This window comes from Aptenodytes forsteri, unplaced genomic scaffold (genome assembly GCF_000699145.1).
Source record: "Aptenodytes forsteri isolate BGI_AS27 unplaced genomic scaffold, ASM69914v1 Scaffold47, whole genome shotgun sequence".
Taxonomy (NCBI): Eukaryota; Metazoa; Chordata; class Aves; order Sphenisciformes; family Spheniscidae; genus Aptenodytes; species Aptenodytes forsteri.
Window position 1 is genome coordinate 1,573,799 of NW_008794731.1, and position 25,249 is coordinate 1,599,047.

Sequence of the window (25,249 nt, forward strand, 5' to 3'; positions counted from 1 at the left end):
CCGGGGGTCGCGCTGGGGTTCGCAGGCACCCGGGGGCTCTTCTGAGGGAGTCTTAGGCAGCAGAGTACCTAGAGCCTCCCTCCCGAGGCCGGGTGTCGGCAGGTGAAATCCGTTCCGTGTGAGCAGCTGTGTCGGAGTGGGAGGGAGGTGGGCTCGGAGGGGGGGACGTGGTTAGACCGTCTGGTACCCCGCTATCGGGAGCTTGTTCCTTGCTTTGTTACCTCGCGGTGGTACGGAATCGGTATTAAGTGCAATTTCTTTGCCTTTTTTTTTTTTTTTTTAATGGGTAGTACTGATAATTTTTGCAGGTTTTACGGTTTACTGTTGAAAGAGACGTTGGTAACTGATTAGGTTTACTGTAGTCATGTCAGGATCAGCCCCAGAGGAGCCTCAGACCTCCATCCCTCAGAGCACAGCTAGTGTTCCTGATCCTGCTCCGGTTGCTGTCGGACCTGGAGGCTCAAGTGACGTTTCCTTTGGTGAGCAAAATCTTAGCTTCACCACCACAGACGTCAGCCTGGTGGAGATGATGGAAATTGAGTACACCCAGCTGCAGCACATACTTTACTCACATACGGAGGCACAAGCTAGTGAAGGTGAAGTGGAAGCTAGGCTCAATTCTTTCTCCTCGCCTGGTAATTCTGCAGACCCCCCTCTGCACCAGACCTCACTGAACACCGGTCAGGAGGGGTGTTCATCAAACAGCGCTGGGAACCAGTCGGTTTACCCGGTTACCTGTCAGTCAGGACTACCTTCTGACAGCAATTTGCTAAGTTCAAACCCACGTTTGGGCTATGCTGACTTTCAGGAGCTCAGGATGATGTTACTTAGCGAGTCTAACCTCCCTTTGAACCAAACAGATAAAACGCCTGACAGTAGCTCTGTAGATGTCACAGGACGCAGTTTAGTAAAAGTTAAACACGGTGAAAATTTTGTTCGGGCAAATAAAGGAAACATACTTGTTGAAAATTCGGCACTGGCGCCAGAGCCTAGATCTAAATCTGCAGTCAGAGTTCGGTTGGAAGACAGATTCAACAGCATCCAGACAGAAAACCCCAGATGTCAAGAACCCCAAGAATCTGGAGTAACTCTTAACAAGTGTGTTGCAATTAATTTTAGTTTGTGTTGTTAAACTGTGTATCATCATATCGTTCAAAACTTGATTTTCTACACGAAGCCTAAGAACAGTACTGTTTTTAATACGTGAGAATGATGGGTTGGGCTTTTTTAAACCGTGCCAGTCAAATGCGGCTGCAACTCCACGGACCTCAGATTAGGCCCCTCAATATATTGCATGAATGGTACAGAATGTAGTTCCAAGATTAATTACTTTACAACTTTATTCTTGATAACAACATGTAATGTAAATAAAGGTGAGGGAAGAACATGACCTAGTTTTAACATGCAACTTGCTAAAAGCAAAGTAGATTTTTGATCATAATAAAGTATTAAGAGCAACTGAGTAGTGTCACAATGTGGAAGCCTGACTACGGGGAAAACTTGGAGGAAAAACACTGTTTTACAGTCTGGCCCTGTAACTGTATTAGTGTGCTGATAAAACATTTTATTGAGGCATAAAGCTGAATTGTTACGGCACAGAATAAAATACCTTCTCAGCTGATTTTTTTTTTTTTTTTTTGACCCTGAGGTAGGCAATATGGCAGTAACAATGATTTCTGTTTACAGTAAATGAAAGTGGTTTCTTGGTGATAGTTACTAGAAGTATGCGTAGCTGTAAATTTTTCTGCACTCATTTTCAAGTAGTCAGTCTGGTATCTTTTCCGTGTTGTTTTTTTTGTTGTGTTTTTTTTTTTTTTTAAGTTTAGTAACGTTCATTCGACAGCCGTCAGAACTGATAGGTGTTCCTCTTCATCAGCAAGAAAACAAGTGTGCTGCATTAGGGAAAAATAAGACTGCACCCGCCACGCCTGCTTTACAGTTCACGTACCCGTTATTTACTATGAACGCATGTTCTACTGCTGGAAGCGCTAATCCTTCCCAAGCACAGGTAGGGAACGTATTCACCGCTAGTTGTACTCTGCTAATTTCAAATGCTAATAATGTTAACCTCTTAGGTGTGGTGTAATTCTAAGGGTTTGTGTTAAAGTGTGACTTGGTTTGAATAGGGATGATCAGGATGAGCTGTAATGCCATTTATTTATTCTCATGTTAATCTTTAAGACCATCAAAAGTAATTTGCCACACAAACCGACTGTGTGGCAGTTATGTCGTTTGTAAGAACGTGCATCCAGGTGATGATCAATAGGCCGTTAGATTTCTTACTGGAAGGGCTTTTTGTCTTGAGTTTATCAGTGTATCTGCTTCATCTGTGCAAGACAAGAAAGAGACACTTAGTACCATTTGCTGTGGTTCCTTTTTTTTCCTAATTGATGAAAAAGATTTTTTTTTTTCCCCCAACTTGCAGTAACCAAGAGTCATAGCATGGCACTCAGAAATGTCAGAAATATCCCCCAAAAATTCAGCCGTCTTTTAAGATCCTATGGTTGTGGTGTGCGGAAGTAATTGGGATTTATTCTGATACAACACATTGAATCATGGGGCTAAAACTTAAGAAGTTAACATGAAGGTATCAAAATAGTCTCTTTTTTACGTATATGGTCCTCTAAGTATTTCCTTTTTGGGTGGCACTCAGAAATGTCAGAAATATCCCCAAAAAATTCAGCCGTCTTTTAAGATCCTATGGTTGTGGTGTGCGGAAGTAATTGGGATTTATTCTGATACAACACATTGAATCATGGGGCTAAAACTTAAGAAGTTAACATGAAGGTATCAAAATAGTCTCTTTTTTACGTATATGGTCCTCTAAGTATTTCCTTTTTGGTTTTCACAGACCTCTGGAACGTCTTGCGCTATTTTGGAAGCTGCCAAACATCAAGACCTCGGGATACCCAAGACACTCTCTTTCTGCTATCAGGAAATTGAATCCACAAAGCAGACAGCAGGTGCTATGAATAAAGCTTTGCCTGAGGAAGTGTGGATTAAAGTTGGAGGTAAACCGTTTATCGTCTTTTCACTCAGCTTTCTCTTGGCCTTCAAGTCTACAACTTTTTCTGAATTTGTGTGTTTTTTAGAATGAATATGATTTTCGTGAATCATACGAGGTGTGGTGTTTATGTCTGAGATGTGCCGTAGGCAATACGGGACTAGATTTCTCCAAAAAAAATCAACACCTATGATTTTAGCTGTACTTTCAAAATTGTTTAGCACTTCTAGCTTGAAATGAGAAAACCGAAGGTTGCAAAGTACCTTTGAAAATCTGGGCCTAGAGTAAGCAACTGGTTTCTTTCTACACTTTTTGACCCCAAAGTTGATATAGCAGATCCAGTCGGTATCAAACTGAAGAACAATTGAAGGACTGCCTCAAACGCTAGTCAAAGAAGGCAGGCGTGATCTCAATGGGTTCTCTGCGAAAATAGAAGCTAGGTGGATTTTGAAACAGGAAGCAGTGCCTTAGGGCTTCCGAAGGACGTGCGTTGCTGCAAGAGTCAATCTAGGTTGGCAATAAAGCTTCAAAGGTTATTCCACGTAAATAAAGCGGCAAAAAAATTTTTTCCATGATCTTAACTTTCAGTGAATAGTGGGAAGGTTTATAAACAGGTTCTTCTTTCCCTCTTTGTTTTTCCAAGAAGACAGCTTATGCAAGCAAGCGATAACCAGAAGAAGTTGCAGCCGAATAAGCCCATCGGATACAAACATAGATCGCAAACCTCTTAGTGAAATTCAAAATATGCGTGACGATAGCCAGGGCACTGCATCTGCCGCGGGTCCTTGGCAGTCAGCACAGTCAAATGCAAGTGTGCAGGTGCAAAGCGGTACACAGGACGGAATCGCTCAGCGAAGAGAGAGACATAACCGCATGGAGAGAGACAGAAGGTAATTTCTGTGAGAAGTGGCAAGACAAACTTTTTGAAGCCTAAGATACTGACACTGTAATACTCCTGTCATTGTCCAGAGTAAAATGTAAATTTGACGTACTTTGTTTTACCTACAAGAAAAAGCAATGCGGGGGGTGAGGGTTTGGGGTTTGTTAGAGGGAAAAAACCACGTATGTTTCACTGTGGTCGACTTTGTTGGTTTTTTACTCTATGAACAAACAAAAAGAGAGATTTCAAACCATGTAACCAATTCTATAGATAGGGTAACTTGCGTATAACATGACTAATACACAATACAAAGCTTGTAGCAAACAAAAAGAAGTCCCCAAAGTCCACGGCTTGTCGCGTGTGTGAGCGGTCTTCCTTTTTTTCTTTCTTTCCTTCCTTCTCGCCCGTCGGTTGATAACCTTTTCTGTTTGCCTGTAGGCGCAGGATCCGGATTTGTTGCGATGAGCTGAACCTTCTGGTTCCATTCTGTACTGTTGATACTGACAAGGCAACAACTTTACAATGGACAACTGCGTTTCTGAAGTACATCCAGGAAAGGCATGGTGATTCTCTGAAACAGGTTTTAAATCTAATTTCGTTTTTGTTCTTGATAAAAATGTGAAGTGTTTTAAAGCTATCACAACATAGCTAAAAGTATATGGAATGCTTCTGCTTGATGCTGTTTGTGAAGGACCTCTATATCATTGAAACTTCTTTTTAAAAATGCTGGTTTTTTATTAGCTGTCCTCACAACAGTTTCAGTTCAGTAGTGGGAAATCATAGGCTGTCCTCCGTCAGGGTTTTCAAATCAGATTTTAAAATTTATTTCTTGGTTTTTTTAGTTAGCCTGGTTCCTGAGCATGATACTGTCTGGACAACAATGTAGAATTAAGGTCCTCTTCAGTCATTCCTCCCCGCCCTCCCCTCCTTAATTTTCTCTATTTTCTGCTTGTTTCATGGCGTGTCTTCTAGCTCGCTTTTGCGAACTGGTAGTTAAGTGATGGGATTCACAGCTACGTGCCCACACTATCTCCAAGTGGGTGAGAGTAGTAAAGGCTTATATGCCCTACAGGCAGCTCCCACGCAACCACACCGGTAGTTGCAGCCCCAGAGTAATTCTGGCTCTGCTGAGTAGCTTAAGAGAGTAGATGGAGTGTGTGTAGGAAAACCTGCTTGTCAGGATACTGGTGTGGCTCCTCAGCGCTTCCGACTAAAGGGTTGGGGTATTTTTTTTTTTCCAAGACACTAGTGAAACAACAACATACATCTCAGGTAAATATCTACATTAAACATAACTGTTATTTATTTTTTTTGCATTTTCATTTTTTTAGGAATTTGAGACTGTGTTCTGTGGTAAAACAGGCAGGAGACTAAAAATAGCAAGAGCAGACTCGTTTGTAACGTGTCCAGTGCAGGAAAACACGCATGGCTATGGAGACCAAGTAGTCTGAACTGACTGCCTCGAACTGTGTGACAAGCGTGGCTGGCTAACAGTGGCCCAAACTGTATTTTATTTTCTCCGTTTACATGCTGAATATGAATTGCAAAATATAACTTGTAAAAATATATAAATAGAGCTTTAAAGAAAACATTCTTTATTCAAAATGGAAATGAAAGTTAACTAGCAGCAATAGGAATCAGTGCTCTGTTAAAGGGGCTTTGGGACCAGAAGCTACCAGAAAATGTCATGACAGCTAAGTATTTTTCCCCTTTAGTTATAGAAAAATATGTTCTTTTTCTGTTTGTGGTTCTGCTTTGGGGTTTTTTTTTGTTTGTTTGTTTGTTTTTTAAAGATGATCCAGTACAGTTAGGAGTAGTTGCAGAACATCAATCTGTCCTGTTATTTTAATGACTAGATGCAAATGTACTCTTCAAGTGTAAAAAGAAATTAAAGTTACCATATTATAATGCCCGTTTTTCCCATTAAAAATTTAAAGGCTATATTGGTTAATTAAGTGCATAGTTTCTAAACTGTGCTGATATTACGAAGTTCACATTTGCCATACATATTTTAACATACTTGGCCCTGAAGAGTAATACAACGCTGTTAGCATTTTTTTTTAAACACAGTACTATTTTTAATGTCTATCCCACAACTGTCCAACAGTTTCTTGTATTGTTACTTTAGTCCAAGAGTGGCATATTGTAAACAGTAGATTATTTAAATGAAGAAACTATTTTCATATTTAAAGATTAATATATGGCTCCTTTGTTCATAAGCTTTAGCATATAGGGCAGAAATAGAATAGCTCGTGAGCTGAGAGTGGTTTTATTTATTTTTTAAAATAGATGATGCTAGCAGGTTTTAAAGTACAAAAAGGTCTCCCGAAATAAATACTGTTTTAAATCACGGATATGGACAATGTTGCAGCAATTTATTTCCAAACAATCCTAGCAAAACCACTTCTGGAAAATGGAGTTCAGCTGACTTAATTTGATGTGTATAATGACACTTACAACATCACAAAGAAAAGGTTAAAAAAAAAATCTCCTTTTATTTTTACAACAGTTCATACAGGTGTTTCTGGCTGGACTTTAGAAGAGCATCCTTTCTTACGTGGGGTTTCATTCACAATTACTGTGCAAATAGCTTACGTAGAGGTCGTGAAAATGCTGTTACTTAATTTCCTTTATTATCGTATGGAAAGATACAAAAATTCTCCCCTGTAAATTAAAATATATACATTACACCTTTTGCAGAATTTGATTGCGAGAGGATTACTATTTACTAGTCTTGGCAAATATTTGAGGTGCAATCTGAAAATTGGTAATTGACAGCATATACATCAGCTATGGTCTTTACTTAGGCCGGAATCTTAAGGTAGTAAAATATGGGATATTTAAATGCCTGATTTCCACTGATGCAAGTGGCAGTCAGGTGCCCGAACGCCTCAACAACGTGTCTCGTCCGCAGGTTTGTGCACTAACGGGGCAGTGGGAGCGGCACCAAGGAATTCGACTGACGAGGCCGAAACGTTTATACAGAAAAGTGGCCTTTAGTACAGGGTTGGGGGGGGTGGTAAAAAGGAACAATGCTTCCTCTTGCAGGTCTCTTGAACAAGGGGAGAACGGGAAGGTGAGGTTGTTTAGCAGTAAAAATTCTGGAAAATAATCGGGGGGAGGAGAAAATACTCATAAAGCATCTTTTAATTAAAGGTTTTCATCTGATGCTTTTTCATAGAACTGTGGCAAAGTCTCCGCTTAATATAATAGAAGGAACATCTGTCCATTTATCACTAGGAGGATTCTGTCTGTTTTCTTACAATGCACTCTTTATTTAAATATTCAGTCACTTCTCCACTTCTTGTACTGTTGTTTTATGATTTTTTGGACGTTGATGCTCCAACAGCTCCCATGCAAGCCGACGTGTCACATATTCCTGGAGTTCCCTGAGCCCCAATAGCACCAGGAGTACCAGGATCCCCTGGAAGACCGGGTTCACCCTGAGCACCATCGCGACCATTTTTAGTAATTCCAGGTACACCAGGTGGGCCTAAACAAGAAGGGGACAAAGATTACATGAATTATTTCCTTCCCTTTTTTTCTTTTTTTTAAACATAGGTGTATATATCTGCGTTACTTTTAGAGTTCTTGAAATAATTTGAGTGTCTGTACATCAGGCTTGTTACGGCCTGTTGAGTACAGGGTGTTGAATAAATTTAGCCTGAATCTGGAGTATGTGCGTTGGATTTTTTAGAGTACCTTTGGATTTACTGGAATTACCTCGGTGTAGTTGAAGGCGGATGTTTAGTATTGCGCCTTCGTTACTGCATGCGTCTGTTTTGACTTTTGCTGACCGCTGCGGAACTGGACTCTGTCTCAGTACCGCCTCCGTTAGTGTATAATAACAAGGAATTTGTAACCGGAATGATTTTACATCGTCCCCGAATAGTTTGCTCAGGGGATATCCTGGATGTGTGAGCTCACAGCTTACTTATTGTGACAATATACACCCGTCCCTCCTTCCTGGCCCCCAGCTTGCTCCTTAGGGGGGGCCTTCAGCTGCTGCAGTTCATTGCACCTCCCAAAGTCTACTTGTAATTAAGGTTCTGAATAAGGGAAGGAGAGTAGAGAGAATGGTGGTACAGAGCATCTCCCTGAGATTACAGGTCAGGAGTTTCCTTTATACCCGTGTCTAAGTTCAAAAATTTGCTCACGATGAAATACATATTTTGTTTATTGGCAAAAATAATTTCTGCTTTGGGTAAACTCAAGCTATTATTTTTTTTATTTCTCTTTTCCTTCAGATGCCAAACATAATTTACGGAACACTAATTTCTGTAAGGGCAAGCTACTGAATAAATACTGTAAAATACGATCCTGTCTCCCTGGGGGACAGCTATATCAGGTGGTCTATAAACCTGCATTCCTGTCTTAATTGTGACAGAGAGACGGTGCCTGATTCTTTCTATTCATGTAAGCGATGAGTTGCATCTGCTGTTGATCTCCTGACGTTTCACGAGCGGGACAAATGCTCTCAATATCTAATATGTTAAACATAGCCTCTTTTTACACGCTTTGGAAAAGAAAAGATTTATGGATTAATGCAATTATTTTATGGAAGAATCTAAGACAACTGGGTATAAATATTCTGGTTTTATGAAGTTGTATGGATGCAGAGCCTGCTTTTGGTGCCTGTAACTTAGTCATTGTGCAGATGTAATCACAATTAGAAAAGCTGCTTTAATAGGCGAGCAAAATAAAGAATAGTCTTCTGAGTTTCTAATAGATATTCATTAATTTGCATAAATTAATCTTTGAATCCTCTGATAAAGGATTCATGACTTCAGGAACTGGGTTTATAACCAGGTACAGAGCAATAACACCGCTCTCTCAAAATCATTACACTAGGAAGCTATGTTTGTTTCTGGTAGAATTAAATATGGTCCCCGATTTCTCTCGTTTCATCCAGAAACATGGACTGAATGTTGGAGGACTATAGCTGGCAGCCCGGGCTGTAGCTTTCACTGCGGGCATTCTTTAAGCAGAGCATCAAAAAGACACGTGTCCATCGGGAGATGGGCAGCAGGCACGATCCTTTTGCCTTAGTCTGGAGCCGGCACCTCACAGTTGTTGTTACACACCTTTAAATGAACTGATACACTACTTGTTAATTAACTAGTTAGTTACTGCATATGAAGCACCTCTGAAAACAGCAACCACGTGGGAGTAGTTCAGAAGGGTTCTGACTTCCCAATCTATAAAAGCTCCTGGCTTTTCACAGCCGTTAGTGGAAGAAACCAAGAACAAATGAAGAGTCTGGCTGTCCCAGCAGCCTCTTCTCAAAAACATACTCCAAAACATTTAGGACGCAGCAGGAGTGGTGTGAAGAGGGGATGTGCTAATTAAGTTCTGCTGTTCAAACTGCACCTGCTGTGCCCACAGGAAAACCACCCTGCTGTAACGATTACAGGGACAAAGTGATGGTAACGTACGGCCACCAATGTGCAGAGCTGTCCCTCTTAAGCCTTTACTTTAGTCGCGGTTTATTAAACGATTTGCACAGCCTTACCTTGAAGTCCTTGATCGCCGTCAGGCCCATCGATACCTTGACCAACAGGTCCTTTATCTCCCTTTTCGCCAGTGTCACCTTTAATCGTAAATAGACAATTTCAACAGTGAGTTGTGTACTGCAGCTGGATCCAAGGACGAGGAAGGGGAAAGACCAAGAAACTCAAAACCCTCAGGACGCTGCTAGGGTCTCTGCTTACACTGCATCCCTAACGATGCAAAACTGCCCTCTAGAACTCCGTCGGCTGCCCAAGGCCTGATCTTTTCTCCTCCACTGCTGAAATTAGTACAAGTTTGCAATTTATTTCAGTGGGCATGAAAGAGAAGCTGGTTGGTTTAGTCTCGCTTACCTCTGGGACCAGGATCACCAAGTTCTCCTGTTGGCCCTCTGTATCCAGGGGGACCGCGAGGACCAGGGTGCCCAACACTTCCCGTTGCTCCCGGAGGACCTGGGGGACCAGCTGGGCCAGGACGACCCGTCATTCCAGGAGACAAGGGCTTTCTCAGATTAGCAGCTAACTGTGCAATTTGATCTGAAAGGAACAATTGAAAACTGCATGTCCAACATTTCCACTCTTTGCTTGGCTGTTTGTCGTCTGCCGCCAAGTGTGCTTAACGGAGCGAGCAGCTGAAAACTGCGTGTCTGACAGTAAAGCAGAGCTGCATGCTTGGGCAGATCCTGCTCCCGGCCACTCCTACACACTTACTGCTTCTGTCAGAAGGAAACTAAACATTGCATCTGTCCTCCCAGCTCATCTGTGGCTTTTTATTTTCTTAAATCTCCACAGAGGGAGATTTTGGTCAGAAATCTGCAGGTTTTTAAGCCATTGATACTTCCCGTTTCCTAAACCACTTTAAAAGATGTCAAGTATTCTAGAAAATTACACTTAAAACAAGTTTTCTGAAACAAGCTTTCAGAGTTTAACTTCATCCCAAATGGCGAACACAACCTCTAAATGCAGAACAGTAACTTGAAAGAAAGAAGACGACTTCCCCGGGAGCTGGCCCCTGCCCGGAGCCCTGCTCCGGGGGGATGGGGTGTGCCGCGGCGGGGAGAGGAGGTGGGAGCCGCGGTTCAGAATGGCGCAGGTTGGGGCAGACACTTACCAGCCGGTGCCCGCCAGCGTGCGTGTGCGGTACTTGTGTCAAAGCTGCTTTCAGCACGCTTTGTATGTTGCCATGATGAATCGTTTAAAAATACTAATCTTCGAAAAGTGAAAGACATCCCAGACAACAAGGTGACCTCCTGAACAATTTCCTTACGTTAAAGGTCAACATTTTTTTTCTTATTAAGACAGAAAAATAACAAATCTCAGGAGCCATCTTATGTTCAGGATCTACTCATCTTCAGCTAAATACGGCAATTACAGTCAGTTTTCTCTCAGCAATACTCACCATTTATCATTTCCCCACAGAGTTCTCTTATATGTTGTTCACTGGCCTCTTTGCCCTGCAATTAACAGAAGAATCTGTCCTTATACAAACCACGTTATCAATAATCATCCCTGACAGAAGCTTCAGGACACGAAACACACTTCCAGCAGCTCAGTAAGAAGCACTGAAGAGGAGCGGGTTTTTTCCCCCCTTCAAAAGATGACGGCTTCAGTTCAGAAGCTCTGTCATACTACTGGCAGAGATTAATTTTAATGTTAGGCCAGATATTTAATCTGGGGCTTATTTGGCCTTTCCTGAATGATGAAACGAGCTCTGGACCAAGACAGAGGTCTAACATTTGAAGTCGTGAATAGGAGTTGTATTTTTAAATGACCGACTTCTAACTCACTTTTGTAATGAGAACAGTGACTTACAGCCCGTCCCAATGGACGCAGATAATCCGTCCGTGTATCATTGTGAGAGAAAATCAGTTCTCCAAGGCATGCATTCTGGGCGACTGTCATTCTGAAGCCTGCAAATTCTTCATCTTTTTGCACTGGTGAACTCTTGCTGCAAGACTGTTAGCTTGCATGGACAGTGACCTACTGTTGCCCGCTCAAATGCAGGACCTTATTTTTTGAACATGCATCCAAAATCCACGATCCATTTATTCACTTCAGAGATGCCTTGACCGCGCCCCAGAAGCGGGTAATACTTACAGGAGGCCCAGGTTTTCCCGTGATGCCAGGAACGCCTTGCTCCCCCTGATGGCCCATGGGCCCTGGATGTCCTGGGATCCCTGGTACTCCAGCTGTCCCGTTAGGTCCTTGGACACCTTTTGGACCAAGTTCTCCTCTTTTTCCTGACTGTAATGAAGAAGAAGAAAAAAGAGAAACCAACCCCACTTAAAACAGAAGACATGGTCCGTTCTTTTCTCACGGGGATTAGTTAAGCCTTTCTTCAGGTTTCCCTAACTGATCTGGCTGACCAAGTACATTTCTTACATCGTACGGGTGCTTTTACATATATAGGTCATGATAGTAGAAGTCCATGCTGCAGCAAAATGCTCACACACATTTGAATGTTTTGAATGCCACAGAAAATTGTCATTTTCATAGATTTTACGGCGTGGCCGTGACAAAAACACGCTTCTAGGAATCAACGCCAGGACATAGTTTATGGAGATACATCATCAAAAGATGCGATAAGCATGTTTACTCCCAAACCTTTCAGGGCACGAGCCTGCAATGGCTGACACATACCTCTCCTTTTTGGCCGGGGGGACCAAAGGGACCCTGTTAGAAAGAAAAGGGAAATCAGAAAGAATGATCCGTTCAGAAAATGCGCATCTAAAGTCAAATCTCCCGAGCTCCGGGAAGCCGCAATGACATGTACACGGCACCTAATGGGCTTTTCTAGCAAAGGGGCCAGGAGTGATAACAGGGTGCTGGAGACCAGATTCAGCCCTGGCACAACAGGGAGAGGACTCTGACGCCAAGACTTGCCCCGGGTACCAATGGTGAACGCAGGTCCAGGCAACCTGGCTACTTCTTGAGATGGACCAAACGCCCCGTGGACAGAGCAGCGTCCACCGCTCCGAGTAGCACAACGACAAGAGTGCTGATACGCCACAGCTCTGCAAAGGCCACACTGGCTATCCGGTGCTTCCTGAAGACAAGAGGAGAGCTGGTGCCACCTGAATACGGTGGCAGAAAGGCTTGGGTTGCCTTCTCCTTTTCGCAGCCAGCAGGGTTGGAGCTCTTGGACGGTTAATTCTGACCGACCATATTAGTTCTCGATACATGGTTCTCTAGACCCGTCTGTTATTTGAGGAGTCAATTCTACTAAATTTAAGGACACCTACCAGTTCTCCTTTGTCACCTGGGAGGCCATCTGCTCCAGCAATGCCCTGAAAGTGATACACCAGAATTAGCGCTGCACCTATTGGAGCACAAAGATTATTGACAATAAGGCTCACTCTGAGACCTGGACAACCTCAGCTCCTAAGGGAGATGGGGGCACTTAGCAGCTTATACAGCTGCTCCAGCAAGAGGAAGTTCTCTCTTCCCAAAGCTGAGCTCTACAGCAGCTGTTCCCCTGCTGACAATGGCACTCGTGGTGCAAGGCAGCTTGCACAAGGACTAGGTGCCCTTTGCAACAAGCTGGTACTTGGATGAAAGGCTGAATTCATAGAGATGAGAGCCCTGAAGGGGTGGCCATGAAAGACATCCACAGGCTGGCACTGGCGTTCCTCGTACAGGGAATCTAAACTTCAGGTTCCCCAGCTCTGGGTCTCACAGAAAACGTGGGTTTGCAACGACGGCTAAACGTTCGGTGTCCAGCGTAACTGTGTCCTCTAGCAGAAAGAGCCATCTGCAGAACGGCTTCATCCCACCCTCAAACAGAAGTGATCCATCACTTGGTGAGGCCCATCCCTCTCCGCCCTGTCTGGGGACCGTAACGTAAGAGTGGCTAAAGCTTCACCAGCCATGACAAGCGGCATCAATGGGCTGATCGCCTCCATCAAGCCAACAGCAGCGTGTGCAATTCGAGCGTCGCGGGGGGCGACGCGAATCGCTGCAATCTGCCGCAATCTGCTGCCACCGGCCGCACGGGCAGCGCTCCCCACGCCAAATGCTCTGCGGCAGAGCTGGCTTATTACACGGCAATTAGAGCAGATAATGAACATTGTTATGGTGACTCTGTGGCTTTAGAGAGGAAGTTATTTCAAGACAAACGGAGATTAGGTTGGTCTTTCCCTTAGCAACAAAACAGAGACCGCACTGACACTGGTAAAGAAAACAAGCGACGCTTGCTGGAAAAGCACTCGTCTTCTGCAAAAACAGTCTCATGTATTAATGAAAGTCATATATTTGATGAAAACTGGCTCAAAAGCTCATCGCTGAGATTAATCCAACTATGGAAGTTAAGCAGCAAAAAGTAAAAGACTAAATTAGCCTATTCGCGTGCCCAGCTTTGAGGCTAGGACAAATCCTCTTCATCAGGCACATGAAGTTCAGTGAAAAGCTGCGCTTCTAAACTTAACTCGGGAGGAATACGATGTGAGGAGCTCATATACAGCATGCCTCGTGGTTACAAAATACACAGCAAGAGCCTAGCATTTTTATCGCAGCATTTTCTTGTGTCTCCATTAGAACAGACTATATCTCTTTCGCCAACACAGGAAAAACGGGACCAAAGAGGGTTTTGTTGGTGCCCGCTCCAGAATATTTTCGCTTGAGGGAGGAAAAGCAGTTTGTGCTGTCAAAGGCTGCGCCTAAAGTACGGACTAAATGCCTCTGCTGACTACAGCGTGAAAGTTATCACTTACCTGGTTACCTTTGGGACCAGGAACACCAGTAGGACCCTGAGAATAAGTAAAAGAAAGAAGGCAAATGAGCTCAAACTGTTATTTTCCTGTGACTCCCTGGTGCGGTCAGACATTCGCTCACTCAGCAAGGGGTTGGGAATTCGTCTCCCAACTGCCAGGTAGGAGGGTCCAAATCTCATTCATACTTCTTAGAAATAAGAAGAGATTTTAAGCGTCCTTGCTAGCTTCGCAGCACCCTCTACAGTCACCGGCTTGTGCTGTAGGACAGTTTCTCAGGCCTCTTGCCATGCCAGCGACAGCGCAGAGCAACTGCCAGACCAGGCAGGACCTCCCAGCTCAGGCCTGGTGGTCTTCTGCCCACCGAGTCCTCATCCAACCAGACCAGAGAGACTTTTTGGACGCGGCTCGGCGATGCACTGCTCCCCACCTGCCTGGCACAGGTTACCTACACTGGCCTTTTTCATACCATCCTCCTCAATTTCCTAAATAAAACTAAAATGAATACCGTGCTTTTAATCCTAGTCTTTAAAACCCGTTTCACAAAAGTCATCTTTCACATCCATCCCAGGGGCAGGAACTCTGTTTTGCTTCTGCCCCTCTGCTTTTCATTATTGCCACCTCACTATCATGACCGAAACAGCAATTTTACAAATTCAGAAATGAAATGACGAGGTCCAGGATGAGACTGGTGGGCGATTGATCTCTGCCTTTCACACCTGAAGATGTGAGAAGGAGGCTGAAGTTACTCATGGTATAAAATGGACAAGAACATTTTTGTACCACAAGGGCAAAAAGTCAGGATGGTTTTTCAAGGCTTTATTAGACTGTCAGTTTTCCTGGGGATTTAGAGTTAGGTGCTCCTGACTTTGAGATTCACAGAACAACACGGCCACAGGAATAAAATACATTCAGATGATGAACTGATTATCACCCTAGGAATAATTCAGGCAACTTGAAATATCCTTCCAACTTTATCTACCTGGCATTCACAGAGAGGACATGAGACATTTCCAGCCCTATCCGTGACTTTGGGTCCATACAGCAGAGCCAACCGGGAGTTCAGGAGAACCCCAGATCTTTTTCTCTACTGCAAAATCTACATGGGAAATTCAACCATTTTACCCTTCTAACAGGATTTCTACAGCACATTCATCAATCTGGCATCTGCAAAGTGATCTTGTTTTAATAAGTAGATCTGGAGATGGCTCAGCAGAACAGAATCTTGGAGGAGGACAAACATATAGAACAAGGGCATGCCATTTTGCTCAAGGCAAGCACTGAATAAGTTAAAAAAGGGGGGATTTCTATTAAAGAAAAAATAATTCTCAGCAAAACGGACAATGGAATGGAATGTGGAAATGCAAGAATGGCTACAGCTATTTATAACTCCCATTTTACGTTTGCCGATGGCAAAGGCGGTATATTCTTTTCTGAACATTATCATCTAGATTTATACCTCCGACTTCAGACTCCCAAGCTCCACGAAAGTTTATGGCAATAAAACACAGCTTAGTCACCAAAGACCGTGCCCTACGAGGAACACTCCCTTAAAGAAAAGCTTAGCCCAAAAGTTTTTGATTCAAAACTGTAATTTACAGCAGTAGTAATTCCTAGCAGCAGGAACAAGTGACGGGACTTTAGGACCACCAGCTCCACGTCCACCGGCCGCCCTCACGTTTGTGTCACCCTATCAGTTAAACACAACCAACATTTTTGGCCAAGCATCTGGTGATGCCAGCATGGAGCTGAGAGAGACATTGCCCCAGATGGCTGCCGGCACCCAGAATCCTCAGGAATTTGATCATAATAAAAATCCTTAGGAAAAATATTTGCCTATTGCTACCTCAGTCAGCAGTAACAGTCAAATCCTTCCCCTCCCCAATATCCCACTCCAACAAGACGGTTTATATATCATCTCAATGCTACTTTACATCTTACAGTCAAACGCACTAGACCTCTTGTGTTTTTCGTGCCAGAAAATACACTTACGGATATGCTGGTTTATATTCCTGGCCACAGTCAATCCAAGGACTGTGAAAAAGCATATCAGTACCTGTTAACTCAGGCTTGCAGGATTTGATTTTTATTTTTTTCCCCCCCAAAGGAAAAAAGCCACAATTGATTTCAAGAGAGCGTGATGGGTTAGCTGCAGCTGGGACGGTGGAATTGTGTTGATCCTGTATTTGCAGTTCTCCTCTTTATACATGTCAGGACCAGCAGGCTGGGTCGTCGGTAAAGCAAACCCAGGGCAGTATCTGCTGCGCTCTTCGTCCACCCCCCAGCAGATGCCATCACCCTCAGCAGCAAAGGCTGCTTGTTTAAGCTATAAAGACGCGGTTCTGAGGTTTTAGGGCCTTCCCAGCCCAAATCTCGTGCCCAGTAATAAGCGTGGAAATTGGCAGTGCCGATGGCTGGCACAGCCCTCGTTGCTGCCCGCACGGAGGAGGACTGTGGGCACAGGTGGCTGTCACCGACACCGGAGGGACTGGGTGGGCAGATGGAAGTTACTCCGAGTACCAGCCGCATACGTGGAGGTGGAAAGTCTCCAGAGTTATCCAAACCTGCTACAGCATGCTTTCCTGGGGAAAGCTCTTAACGAGCTGGGGTGTTAAGAAACAACCAACAATTACGTCTTAAGAGTAACTACACTTAGCTCCAGAGCCAGAAATAAAACCTAGTTTTTTGGGGTTTGGTTAGGTTTTTTTTTTTGCTGTAAGTATAAAATTTCCTCTCCCTCTGCTCGGAGCAGCTCTCTGGACCAGAAATAACCTAGTTTTTTGGGGTTTGGTTGGGTTGTTTTTTTTTTTGCTGTAAGTATAAAATTTCCTCTCCCTCTGCTCGGAGCAGCTCTCTGGATACCAGGCTGCTCTGTGCAGGGGCCTCTTCCACTCTGAACATACATCTTCTCACCGCAGCGAAGCCCTGAATGCAGTCAGGACCCCACGGCTCCACAATAACCCTCCTGTTTCACACTTCCAGGCTCGCAGTCCCTCCAAGAGGCTTTTTTAAACCTGCCTGGAGCTGGCACAGAAGAGCCATTGTGAAACCCCCGTGGTGCCGCTGCGATCGCTTACACAGAAACTTCACCTTAAAGCTGGAGTTGAGGGAGCCGGCGAACACATGGCTACTGTTCTCCTGCAAGCCCTGAACAAATATCGTTCACTTTACCCTGCTGGCTTCTTTTAAATGAGAATGAATTCATTTAAATAAAAAGTTGCATTTATTCCAAGGTGTGGGGCCCAGGTGTGTTGCTGTTCAGAAAGAAAATCACTGAGCAAACTGTAATTTAAGAAAATCCAGAGACCCTAATCAAGCATCTGAATAACAGCAATGCGCAAATCAGCTCTCCTGGGCTCATGGGGAGCAAGGCTTTGGTGAAATCAGCATACAGAGCAGGGAAAAAACCCTAACAATCGTCTATTTTGGCTAGGATAGGATCCCAAAGTCTCTTTTAAACAATCCATCCTATCTAAAAATAGCGTGAGTTTCTGAACTGAAGCAGAAACAAGGACAGGAACAGAAAAGAGAGAGGTTGCACGAATCCTGCTACCTGCTGTAGGGTCCGTCTTGGGCACGCAGCAGCACAGAGGATGGACTGCGACACCCAGCGTACCCACCTTCTACCAAGCCTGCTTGTGTTTGCTGGGGTGACATCAGCTACACCGTGTTGGGGGGCCCCACTACGCTCTAATTTCACACCTCCCAAACAGGAATTAGTTACAGACTAATACTCGTCTCCTTACCCTGTCACCTAGCTCTCCACGAATTCCAGTAGGACCAGGAAGGCCAGGCTCCCCACTGGCACCTTTGGGACCCTGTTCGGAAAACAAAAAAGAAAGAGCTACAGCTTAAAGTGTCAGGAAACCCTGCGTATCTTCACATCCCCAGAGTTCACCAGTCTCCATAAGATGTTCAGAAAGGTCATTTGTCTTACGATTTCCTCTCTCCTTTTCCCCCCAGGACCTAGGGACCGCATGCTGACTGCTGGTACCACTCACGTTGGTCGGTACCGCTGATTCCAACTTCTGCCCCACCACGTTTCACACCTGAGGTCAGCCACACTGCCAAAGTGCTCCAGCCTTTGGCTGGCCCAGGTCTTCCGCTAATAAAATCACATCTGTGGCTCCCGATCGAGTGACGGTCCCAGAAGGTAGCACCCTACACTGGTTTTCAGCCAGTTTCACTGGGGAATGGAGAGCGGTTGTGAACACTCCTTTGGAGAGGGGAGGAAGAAATATGAGCGTCCCCAGTGCAGCAGAAGGGAGGGGTTCACTGAAGACGCGCAGGCTGGGAGCGTCCAGATCGAGGAGAAATTAAGGTGTCTTTACGTAGTTCAAACTCAAACCCTTCTTTCGCAAACAAACACTAAGTAGAAATTGTTCCAGCAGGCAGCTTATCTGGCCTTGTCCTCTTTCTATCGTACTGTGTTAATAAAGGTGTCAGACTGGTTCTGGCAAAGGGAAAGGCGTTTCTTCCTATCGCTTGTTGCCATCATGCAATTGTCTCGCTAGAGGTTTGCAGAAAACAGTGGCCTGCCAAAACACGGTGCACATTACGTTACCCTTGTCAGCATACCGACCTGGAAACCTCTGACACCGGGGGCTCCCATCGGGCCTTGAAGACCAAGTGGGCCCTGAAAAGAGAAAGATAAGCTTCGGTAAGGAGAAAATTCAGGGCCAGGTAAGTCACTTGTGTAATTAAATTGGCTCACGTCTAACAGAGAGCGAGCTTGCAGGTCTGTACTGCAGAACACTTTGCCCAGTGGCATTGCTGATGAACCTGATGAGCCGCTGTAAAGCGGTGCTTGGTGGTTACTGAGCTTTATTAATATTGTTGTTATTAGCAAAAGTGCTTATTTGTATATATATTAATGCTTATTTGTAGATATTAATGCTTAATGACATACCATACTCAGGAATAGTAAAGATCAATGACAGCAAAGTGGTAGCATGATAGAGCATAAACAATATACATTAAAGGGGATTTGCTATCCCAATATTATGCTTTTAATTGATCCAGTTCTACAAGAAACTACTGTTTTTTCACTACATGAAAAATGGCAATTGCATCCACTTGCTTTGACACACTTTGTACCTGCAATATAGAAAAAGGCAGTCTCATGCTGTTAGTGCAGATGCTTTTAAGAGCCCGGCTCACTAGACAGAACATGAACATTACCATTAGGACTCTCTATTGCTTTCCACTGAGAAAAATCACATATGCGATAAAGATCTCGGGCAAAAAACCCCCGAAGTAATTTAGGCATCTAAATCCCATTTTGTAAAGTGTCTTCTTGAAATAGATGCCTTAGGCAAACTTCTGTCACAAGGTGGACTTCAGCTTTGTCTCCTTTACAGCCATCTCTGCTGGGTGTAGCGTTAAGGGACACAAATAAACTTCAAACTGGCCGCCGCAGGCAGAAGATCAGTCAGCACGGACTGTCCAACGTACCCAAGAAACCAGCGTTTAACCTGCCTTAAAATGGCATCTGTATTTTTTCCCTAAGTGTTAGCCCTACAAATTCTCCCTGGTATCTGAAAATCCACTGTCTCTCATAACTTTTTCTGGTCATCACGAAGAGGAAATCCTCGTGAGATGCGTGACTCAAGGTACGATCTAAACCAGTCGCCCTTACCCCTGCCTGGCTCTCAAGATCAGCATGGCCGTAACCTTGTGCAGAAACCAGGGTCTGCCCAGAAGAAGGAGCCCATCTGCTGAAACAGAGCAGCAGCATCTTCAAAAAGCTAGAGAACTCAGGTATTGTGGTTACTGTTTCCACTTCTGTTTTCTGCTTGTAATTCAGCGAGGAACTTTGAGAGTTACGAATACAGAGCTGTAGGAAAGTTACATTAAATTGCACCAAAAATGACGCTGCTGTGCGGGTGCCTTTGAAAGTGGTGGGACCTGAGAGAACCTGACAGCCTCCGAATGGGAAGAAACCCGTGGTGTGCTATGATAAATAAAGTCAAATTGTTTTGAGCCAAACAGTCTCAACAGTAGATGAATCCTGCAACTCTCTTAGAATAGCCCAGGTTGAACTACATTTCATATAAATTAGGACTCTAACAACACAAATCAGAAATCAGAAACCCAGATTAGAAATAAACGCGGGTTCATCTGCTATTGCATCCACGGCAGAAGTCTGCACCAATGCAATTAGCTCTACTGCATTTGATTTTTAGCTATAATGACACGATACCTTTTGTGGGGCCAGCTATTTTGATGAAAAATTGCAGACATAAAAGTAAACATTATTTCTAAGGCTGATTTCCCTCTCCTTGGAAGTTTAAAGAGCAGCTGCTCACAAGCAATAAATCATACAGTTCAATTTCTTCCAAGTGGCACACACCAGAAATCACGTTAGACTTGCTGTAGGCTTCTGGATTTCAAACTGAGATCAAGAGGGGGGGGGAAAAAGAAAAGAAAAAAAGCCCAACAAAACCACTGGAAGGTCAGGTCCAACCACAATGGCAGCTCTAGCTGGAGAGTGACAAAATAAAAGGTATCCTAGCATTTTTAGTAGTGTGACCAAAATCAGGTTTTTATCATCCTGGTATCATTTATTATCTCTGCTGTTCAGCAGGAACGCAACAGGCAGCCATGCAGTTATTTTCAGGTTTGCATTGCAACTCCTGCAGCTTTCTCAGGCTCTGAGACGATGCAGGGAATGCAACGAAAGCAGGAACAAGATGCTCCATTGAGGACCTCAGTGGTTTCTCACCCAGAAGTTTCAAAAAGTTGTCAGTTCACAAGAGTAAAAGTGAAAACTGCTAGAGCTGCGTATGGGGTTTTGTTTCCTGGGGGCTCGCACCTACGAGCTCCCAGCGAGATAAATGCTGCTGCAGTACTAGGTGGGAGAAGGAAATGTGTGAAGGGAATCCCCACCCGAAAACTGTTCTGGTGTTGCACCCACCGTACGGTTGTGAACTTCGGGGCATTTTCAAGCAGTCGGGAAAAGCATGCAACTATGTGCAAGAAAGGCAAGAGATTCCCAACAGGTCTACAGACTTTTTAACACTTTTCAAGCCCCTGTCATTCACCGTGACAGCGTGCAGGCTTTTCCAGTTTTGCTGCTTTGTACGGCTTCAGGTTTTGCGGTGAACCTCTACTGCTCCAAGGAAAGCGATACAGGAATGGGAAGGATTTCATGTTTCACGTGCTGCTGGCAATGTACGTTGCAACAGCTTAACAGGAGTTTTGCTTCATTAATGACGCACAGTCAGCACAAGCTGAACCTTATTACTGCTGCCTAATCGGGGAATTGCTGACTGTCCAGTCTCTCCTGTGTGACTGTAGCAGCTCCACAAACCTCTTGGACAACTGCAGCTTTCTTTGCCAAACAAAACGGGATGAATCACTTGTCCAGTCTCCTGTGACTGTAGCAGCTCCACAAACCTCTTGGACAACTGCAGCTTTCTTTGCCAAACAAAACGGGATGAATCACTTCGCATTTCCACAGAGCTGTCAGTGAGAGCAGGATCTGACCCACTTATGGGGGAGTAATTCCTCTGCTGCCAAAACTCCCCAGAGACAATACCAAGAGAGAATGTGGCCTTTTATTTTATCCAAAGAGTAATTCCCAGGTACTGAACTCGATTTTGGTATCTATTTGATTTACAAGCAGCGTTGTACTTACAGTTGCTCCTCTGGGTCCCAGCAGACCTCTCTCACCAGGAATACCAACATCGCCCTGGCAAGAACACCAAAGTCAGCCATGCCATTTAGGAACCACGAATCCACCCTTCCCGATCCACCGCAGAGCTGGAATGTATTCCTGGATCCCAGGCTATTTCAATCCCAAACTCCCTGCCCCGCTGCCGTCACACCGCCTGCCTCGGTGGGCTTTGATCTCCGCTGCAGCACAGTATCTGTGCACGGAGGTGCCCACCCGCTCGGCTCGCATCACGCTCGCTGGGTAGCTCCACGCAAGCGTGGGGCCGCCTGGGAGCGTTCATCACGGTGGGCTTGCATGCCTTGCAGGCAGCACAGCACCTATCGCATTACTAAAAGCTCTATTTGTGCGGGGAAGCAGCACGCGGGCGCCAGCTTCGCAGCTTGGTTTAAAACAGCCGGCAGAGCTCATGCTAAGTGTAAATGATGGGGATACGTACAGGGATGCCTGGCTCTCCAGAGGGACCTGCCTCTCCCATCTCTCCAGGGCTGCCCTGCAGAGGAGAAAGCAAACACTCGGTTAGGGCATAACTTCAGAGGGTCGTTTCTGGCCTACCTAGAGCAACAAACAGAGGAGGGAGTTAAAACCTGGGTCAGGAAATAAAAACAGCTTTAAACTTTTACAGTTTTAAGACCAAGAAGAGAAAACTCTGAAGAACGGACATTTAAAGAACAGATGAGCTGTACGTCCTGTCCTGGGCCCAGTGACTAGGGAGGGCTGCCAGCCTCAGGGCAGTGCCACCATATCCCATCTCGGACTGAATGAGACAGGGATGCTCTTTTGGAGGCGTGCTCAGGACACCCCATTTCATCCATTTCTGCGTCACCTTGATGCAAGGAGAAGCGTCTTCCTGCAGTGCTATCTCATGCATGAGGATTAACAAGAATAATGATGCAGGTGCAGGGGGGGCAATCCAGAAATGAAGGGGAGGGACAGAAAAAAAGACGCTTTCCAGAACAGCTTTGTGCTAGACTGCTTTGGTCTGTCTGAGATTTTCTTTTATCTCACACGTAGGTGCCAATCTAAAGCTCCATGGAAGCTCTCCTCCTGAGGTGGGGGTGAAGTCTCCAAAAGGAACGATGAGATAATCCTGCTCCTGCTTGCAGATGCTCAGCCTTTTGATTCCCAAAGATGAAGCCGGCTCTCGGGACTTCGACAAAAGGGGCAATGCTTCCTTCTGAGGTTTACTAAACTACTGACGACTCTCCTGTGTATCTGCTATGTCTTCGCTGGACCAGGTGCAAGAGCTGTCTCAGCAAGAGCAGGGCCATCTCAGTTGTTGCACCTAATGCCTGCTCCGCACTGCCAGGGGAACCCCGCCCTGGGAGGAACACTGACACCATCACTTCGGGGTAAGTCCTCCCAGGGTCTACTTGTGGGCACCAGTCCCCAAAAGCTGAAGAGCCTTGCCGTGACAAGTTTAGTAGCTTCCGCACCAGAACCCATCATTAGAGAGATTCACTTACTGGTTCACCCTTTGAGCCTTTACTACCTGCTCTTCCAGGCAGTCCCTGGGGAAAAAAAAAAAAAAATAAATTAAAGCAACGTCGGAAGAAGTGGAGTTAATTTGTTATTCTGGTCTGCTTTGACATACAAGAAGCAATGCTTGCTTGAAGCAATGGAGGATTTACATTTCTGCAGCTTTCACCATGAAAATTATGGCTTCAATTTCCCCCTTGTTCACTGCACTAGCAGCTCTACGTACGCTAATCCTTGACAATTAGAGCAAAGAGGAGGAATATACAAATAGAACAGCAGCAGCAACATTTTACACAGCAGAAACCTCTCTCCAGGGATGTTCAAAACATTCTGTAAGACAGGAAGAAAGGAATACTTTACCTCTATTTAAATAGTTGGAAGACTGGAAAGATGAAACATTTTGCCAATGAACACTAGTAAGCCAGGAACAGAGCTCAGGCTATTGTTGAATTACGGTCATTTGTATCCCAGAACTTTCCTCCCTGCATAAGGGATGCACGTCACTGGGATGTGAAAGAGAAAATCCCTCTCAAATTTAAATTTTAAATGGAGCCAGAGTGGCCAAAAGCCAGGGTATTACTCTATTAGTATTTGGTGCTACTCCAGATGTTTTCCATTCTGTCTTGTACACTGCTCCCCTGTTTGTATGGTGGGAAAAGTGCGTTTCCTTTTGGCTTAAATGGGGCCCCCTGTGAGACAACGCACAAAATGAACCCCCCCCCCTCTCCCCAGGAATGATCTCTGTACCCAGGCCAAGCTGCTGTACCGCCCCGAAGGTGACGGGTCCTGCTGCCATACTCACAGGGAGTCCGTTCGGCCCCTTCTCTCCAGGAGCACCCATGGGAGCTGCATCACCCTGTGGATACCGAGAGGTTAGGAGAGACCCTCTGCTACTGGAAAATGGTCTGACACAGGTAGGGGACACATTCCCAAACAGGTATTTGTAATCTTCTCCCTCCCTACACGCGCGGGACCCAGAGCCTGTTGTGCCTACAGGAGGTGGGCACCCACTAGAAACGGGGTGCCCAGAGCTCCCAGGTGTCTCCCTAGTCCCCTTGCAGCTCCCAGCCTTCCTTGGCAGCACGCGGTCCATGTTCCTGCGGGATCACCGTTCAAAAACCAGGCAACTAGTACCTGACAGCACTTTGTCTACAGGCAATTAAAATAAACGGATGCGTCTGTCGACAGCTCTGAAAAGGCATCTCTGAAGGCCTGGAGTCAGCCAAAAGGAACCACTAAGTATAAGGACACAGCTGAGTTTAGATCATATGTGCACGGCCCATATGTGCATCTTCTTTCTTTAGGGAATTTCCTATAGGATTAATTAATAGAAGTAGCTTCACTTTTCTTCACTAATTACGCTATCGGAGAACTCTTTGGAAGCAAAGGCTTTCCAGCCATGCTCTTTCTTGACAAGCATCAGCAGCTTTGCAACACACATGGGACACTAACAGAAATCTTTCCTGCGGTGTTTAAGTAGGACTTTACAAACCTTCTCACCATCGAGTCCAGGAGCTCCATCCCGTCCATCCTTGCCAGGCATGCCCTGCAACCGCGCACAACGCAGGTTAAGGTTATGAGGAGACTCTGCGGTTTGCAAAATACATTCACATCGAAGAACCTTTTGGCAATGGGTCCAGCTCCAGTTGTACAGGGAGATTTTTCATTAACAGCAGTACAACTAGGGTTTAGTCCAACTGGGATTACATTGAAGGTTACAGAGACCCACAGAGCAGAAGTTTGATAGCAAAGACTGTAAGATGCAAGTTTTTTCCTGTCGCGTTTTATCTCATCATCTGCAAGCAAGACAACAGTGAGACCTGCATCCTATTTAATTGACTTACAGGTTCTCCTATGAGTCCACGAGCCCCTGGGTTTCCTTTTGGTCCAGGTCTACCCTAGAAATCAACAATAAATCCTGCGTTATCCAGGACACAACCCTTAAGAACAATCAGTCAACAAAAATAATCAGTCAACAAAAATAATACTCAAACTCTG

At 44.9% G+C, this 25,249-nt stretch overlaps 2 protein-coding genes across 2 annotated transcripts in view; one reads left to right on the forward strand and one right to left on the reverse strand.

Annotated features, from left to right (window-relative positions):
• The first annotated feature begins 347 nt into the window (after positions 1-347).
• Positions 348-5,452, forward strand: TCFL5 (transcription factor like 5). The gene is made up of 6 exons (XM_019470659.1): positions 348-1,098; positions 1,822-2,008; positions 2,852-3,011; positions 3,648-3,894; positions 4,323-4,464; positions 5,216-5,452. Exons 1-6 carry the CDS (start codon positions 365-367, stop codon positions 5,333-5,335), a joined length of 1,590 nt encoding a protein of 529 aa, XP_019326204.1. The 5' UTR covers positions 348-364; the 3' UTR covers positions 5,336-5,452.
• Positions 5,453-6,364: 912 nt separating this feature from the next.
• The window catches only part of COL9A3 (collagen type IX alpha 3 chain), a 40,604-nt gene continuing 21,719 nt past the window's right edge, over positions 6,365-25,249 (reverse strand). Inside the window, exons 17-32 of the mRNA XM_009273910.1 lie at positions 25,096-25,149; positions 24,744-24,797; positions 24,054-24,107; positions 23,239-23,283; positions 22,212-22,265; positions 21,737-21,790; positions 18,680-18,733; positions 17,844-17,915; positions 14,101-14,136; positions 12,634-12,678; positions 12,032-12,064; positions 11,489-11,635; positions 10,791-10,845; positions 9,746-9,928; positions 9,397-9,474; positions 6,365-7,377 (exon numbers count right to left, since the gene is read on the reverse strand). Of these exons, the coding sequence (XP_009272185.1) occupies positions 7,202-7,377; positions 9,397-9,474; positions 9,746-9,928; positions 10,791-10,845; positions 11,489-11,635; positions 12,032-12,064; positions 12,634-12,678; positions 14,101-14,136; positions 17,844-17,915; positions 18,680-18,733; positions 21,737-21,790; positions 22,212-22,265; positions 23,239-23,283; positions 24,054-24,107; positions 24,744-24,797; positions 25,096-25,149 (1,194 nt within the window). The 3' untranslated portion in view covers positions 6,365-7,201. The remainder of the gene's footprint in view (positions 7,378-9,396; positions 9,475-9,745; positions 9,929-10,790; positions 10,846-11,488; positions 11,636-12,031; positions 12,065-12,633; positions 12,679-14,100; positions 14,137-17,843; positions 17,916-18,679; positions 18,734-21,736; positions 21,791-22,211; positions 22,266-23,238; positions 23,284-24,053; positions 24,108-24,743; positions 24,798-25,095; positions 25,150-25,249) is intronic.

Bases quoted from the DNA above. Each gene is read 5' to 3' on its own strand.
- TCFL5 (XM_019470659.1), top strand. From the start codon at position 365: ATGTCAGGATCAGCCCCAGAGGAGCCTCAGACCTCCATCCCTCAGAGC. The intron at 1,099-1,821 runs GTGTGTTGCAAT...TTTTTTTTTAAG, and splicing joins TCTGGAGTAACTCTTAACAA to TTTAGTAACGTTCATTCGAC. The intron at 4,465-5,215 runs GTTTTAAATCTA...TCATTTTTTTAG, and splicing joins ATGGTGATTCTCTGAAACAG to GAATTTGAGACTGTGTTCTG.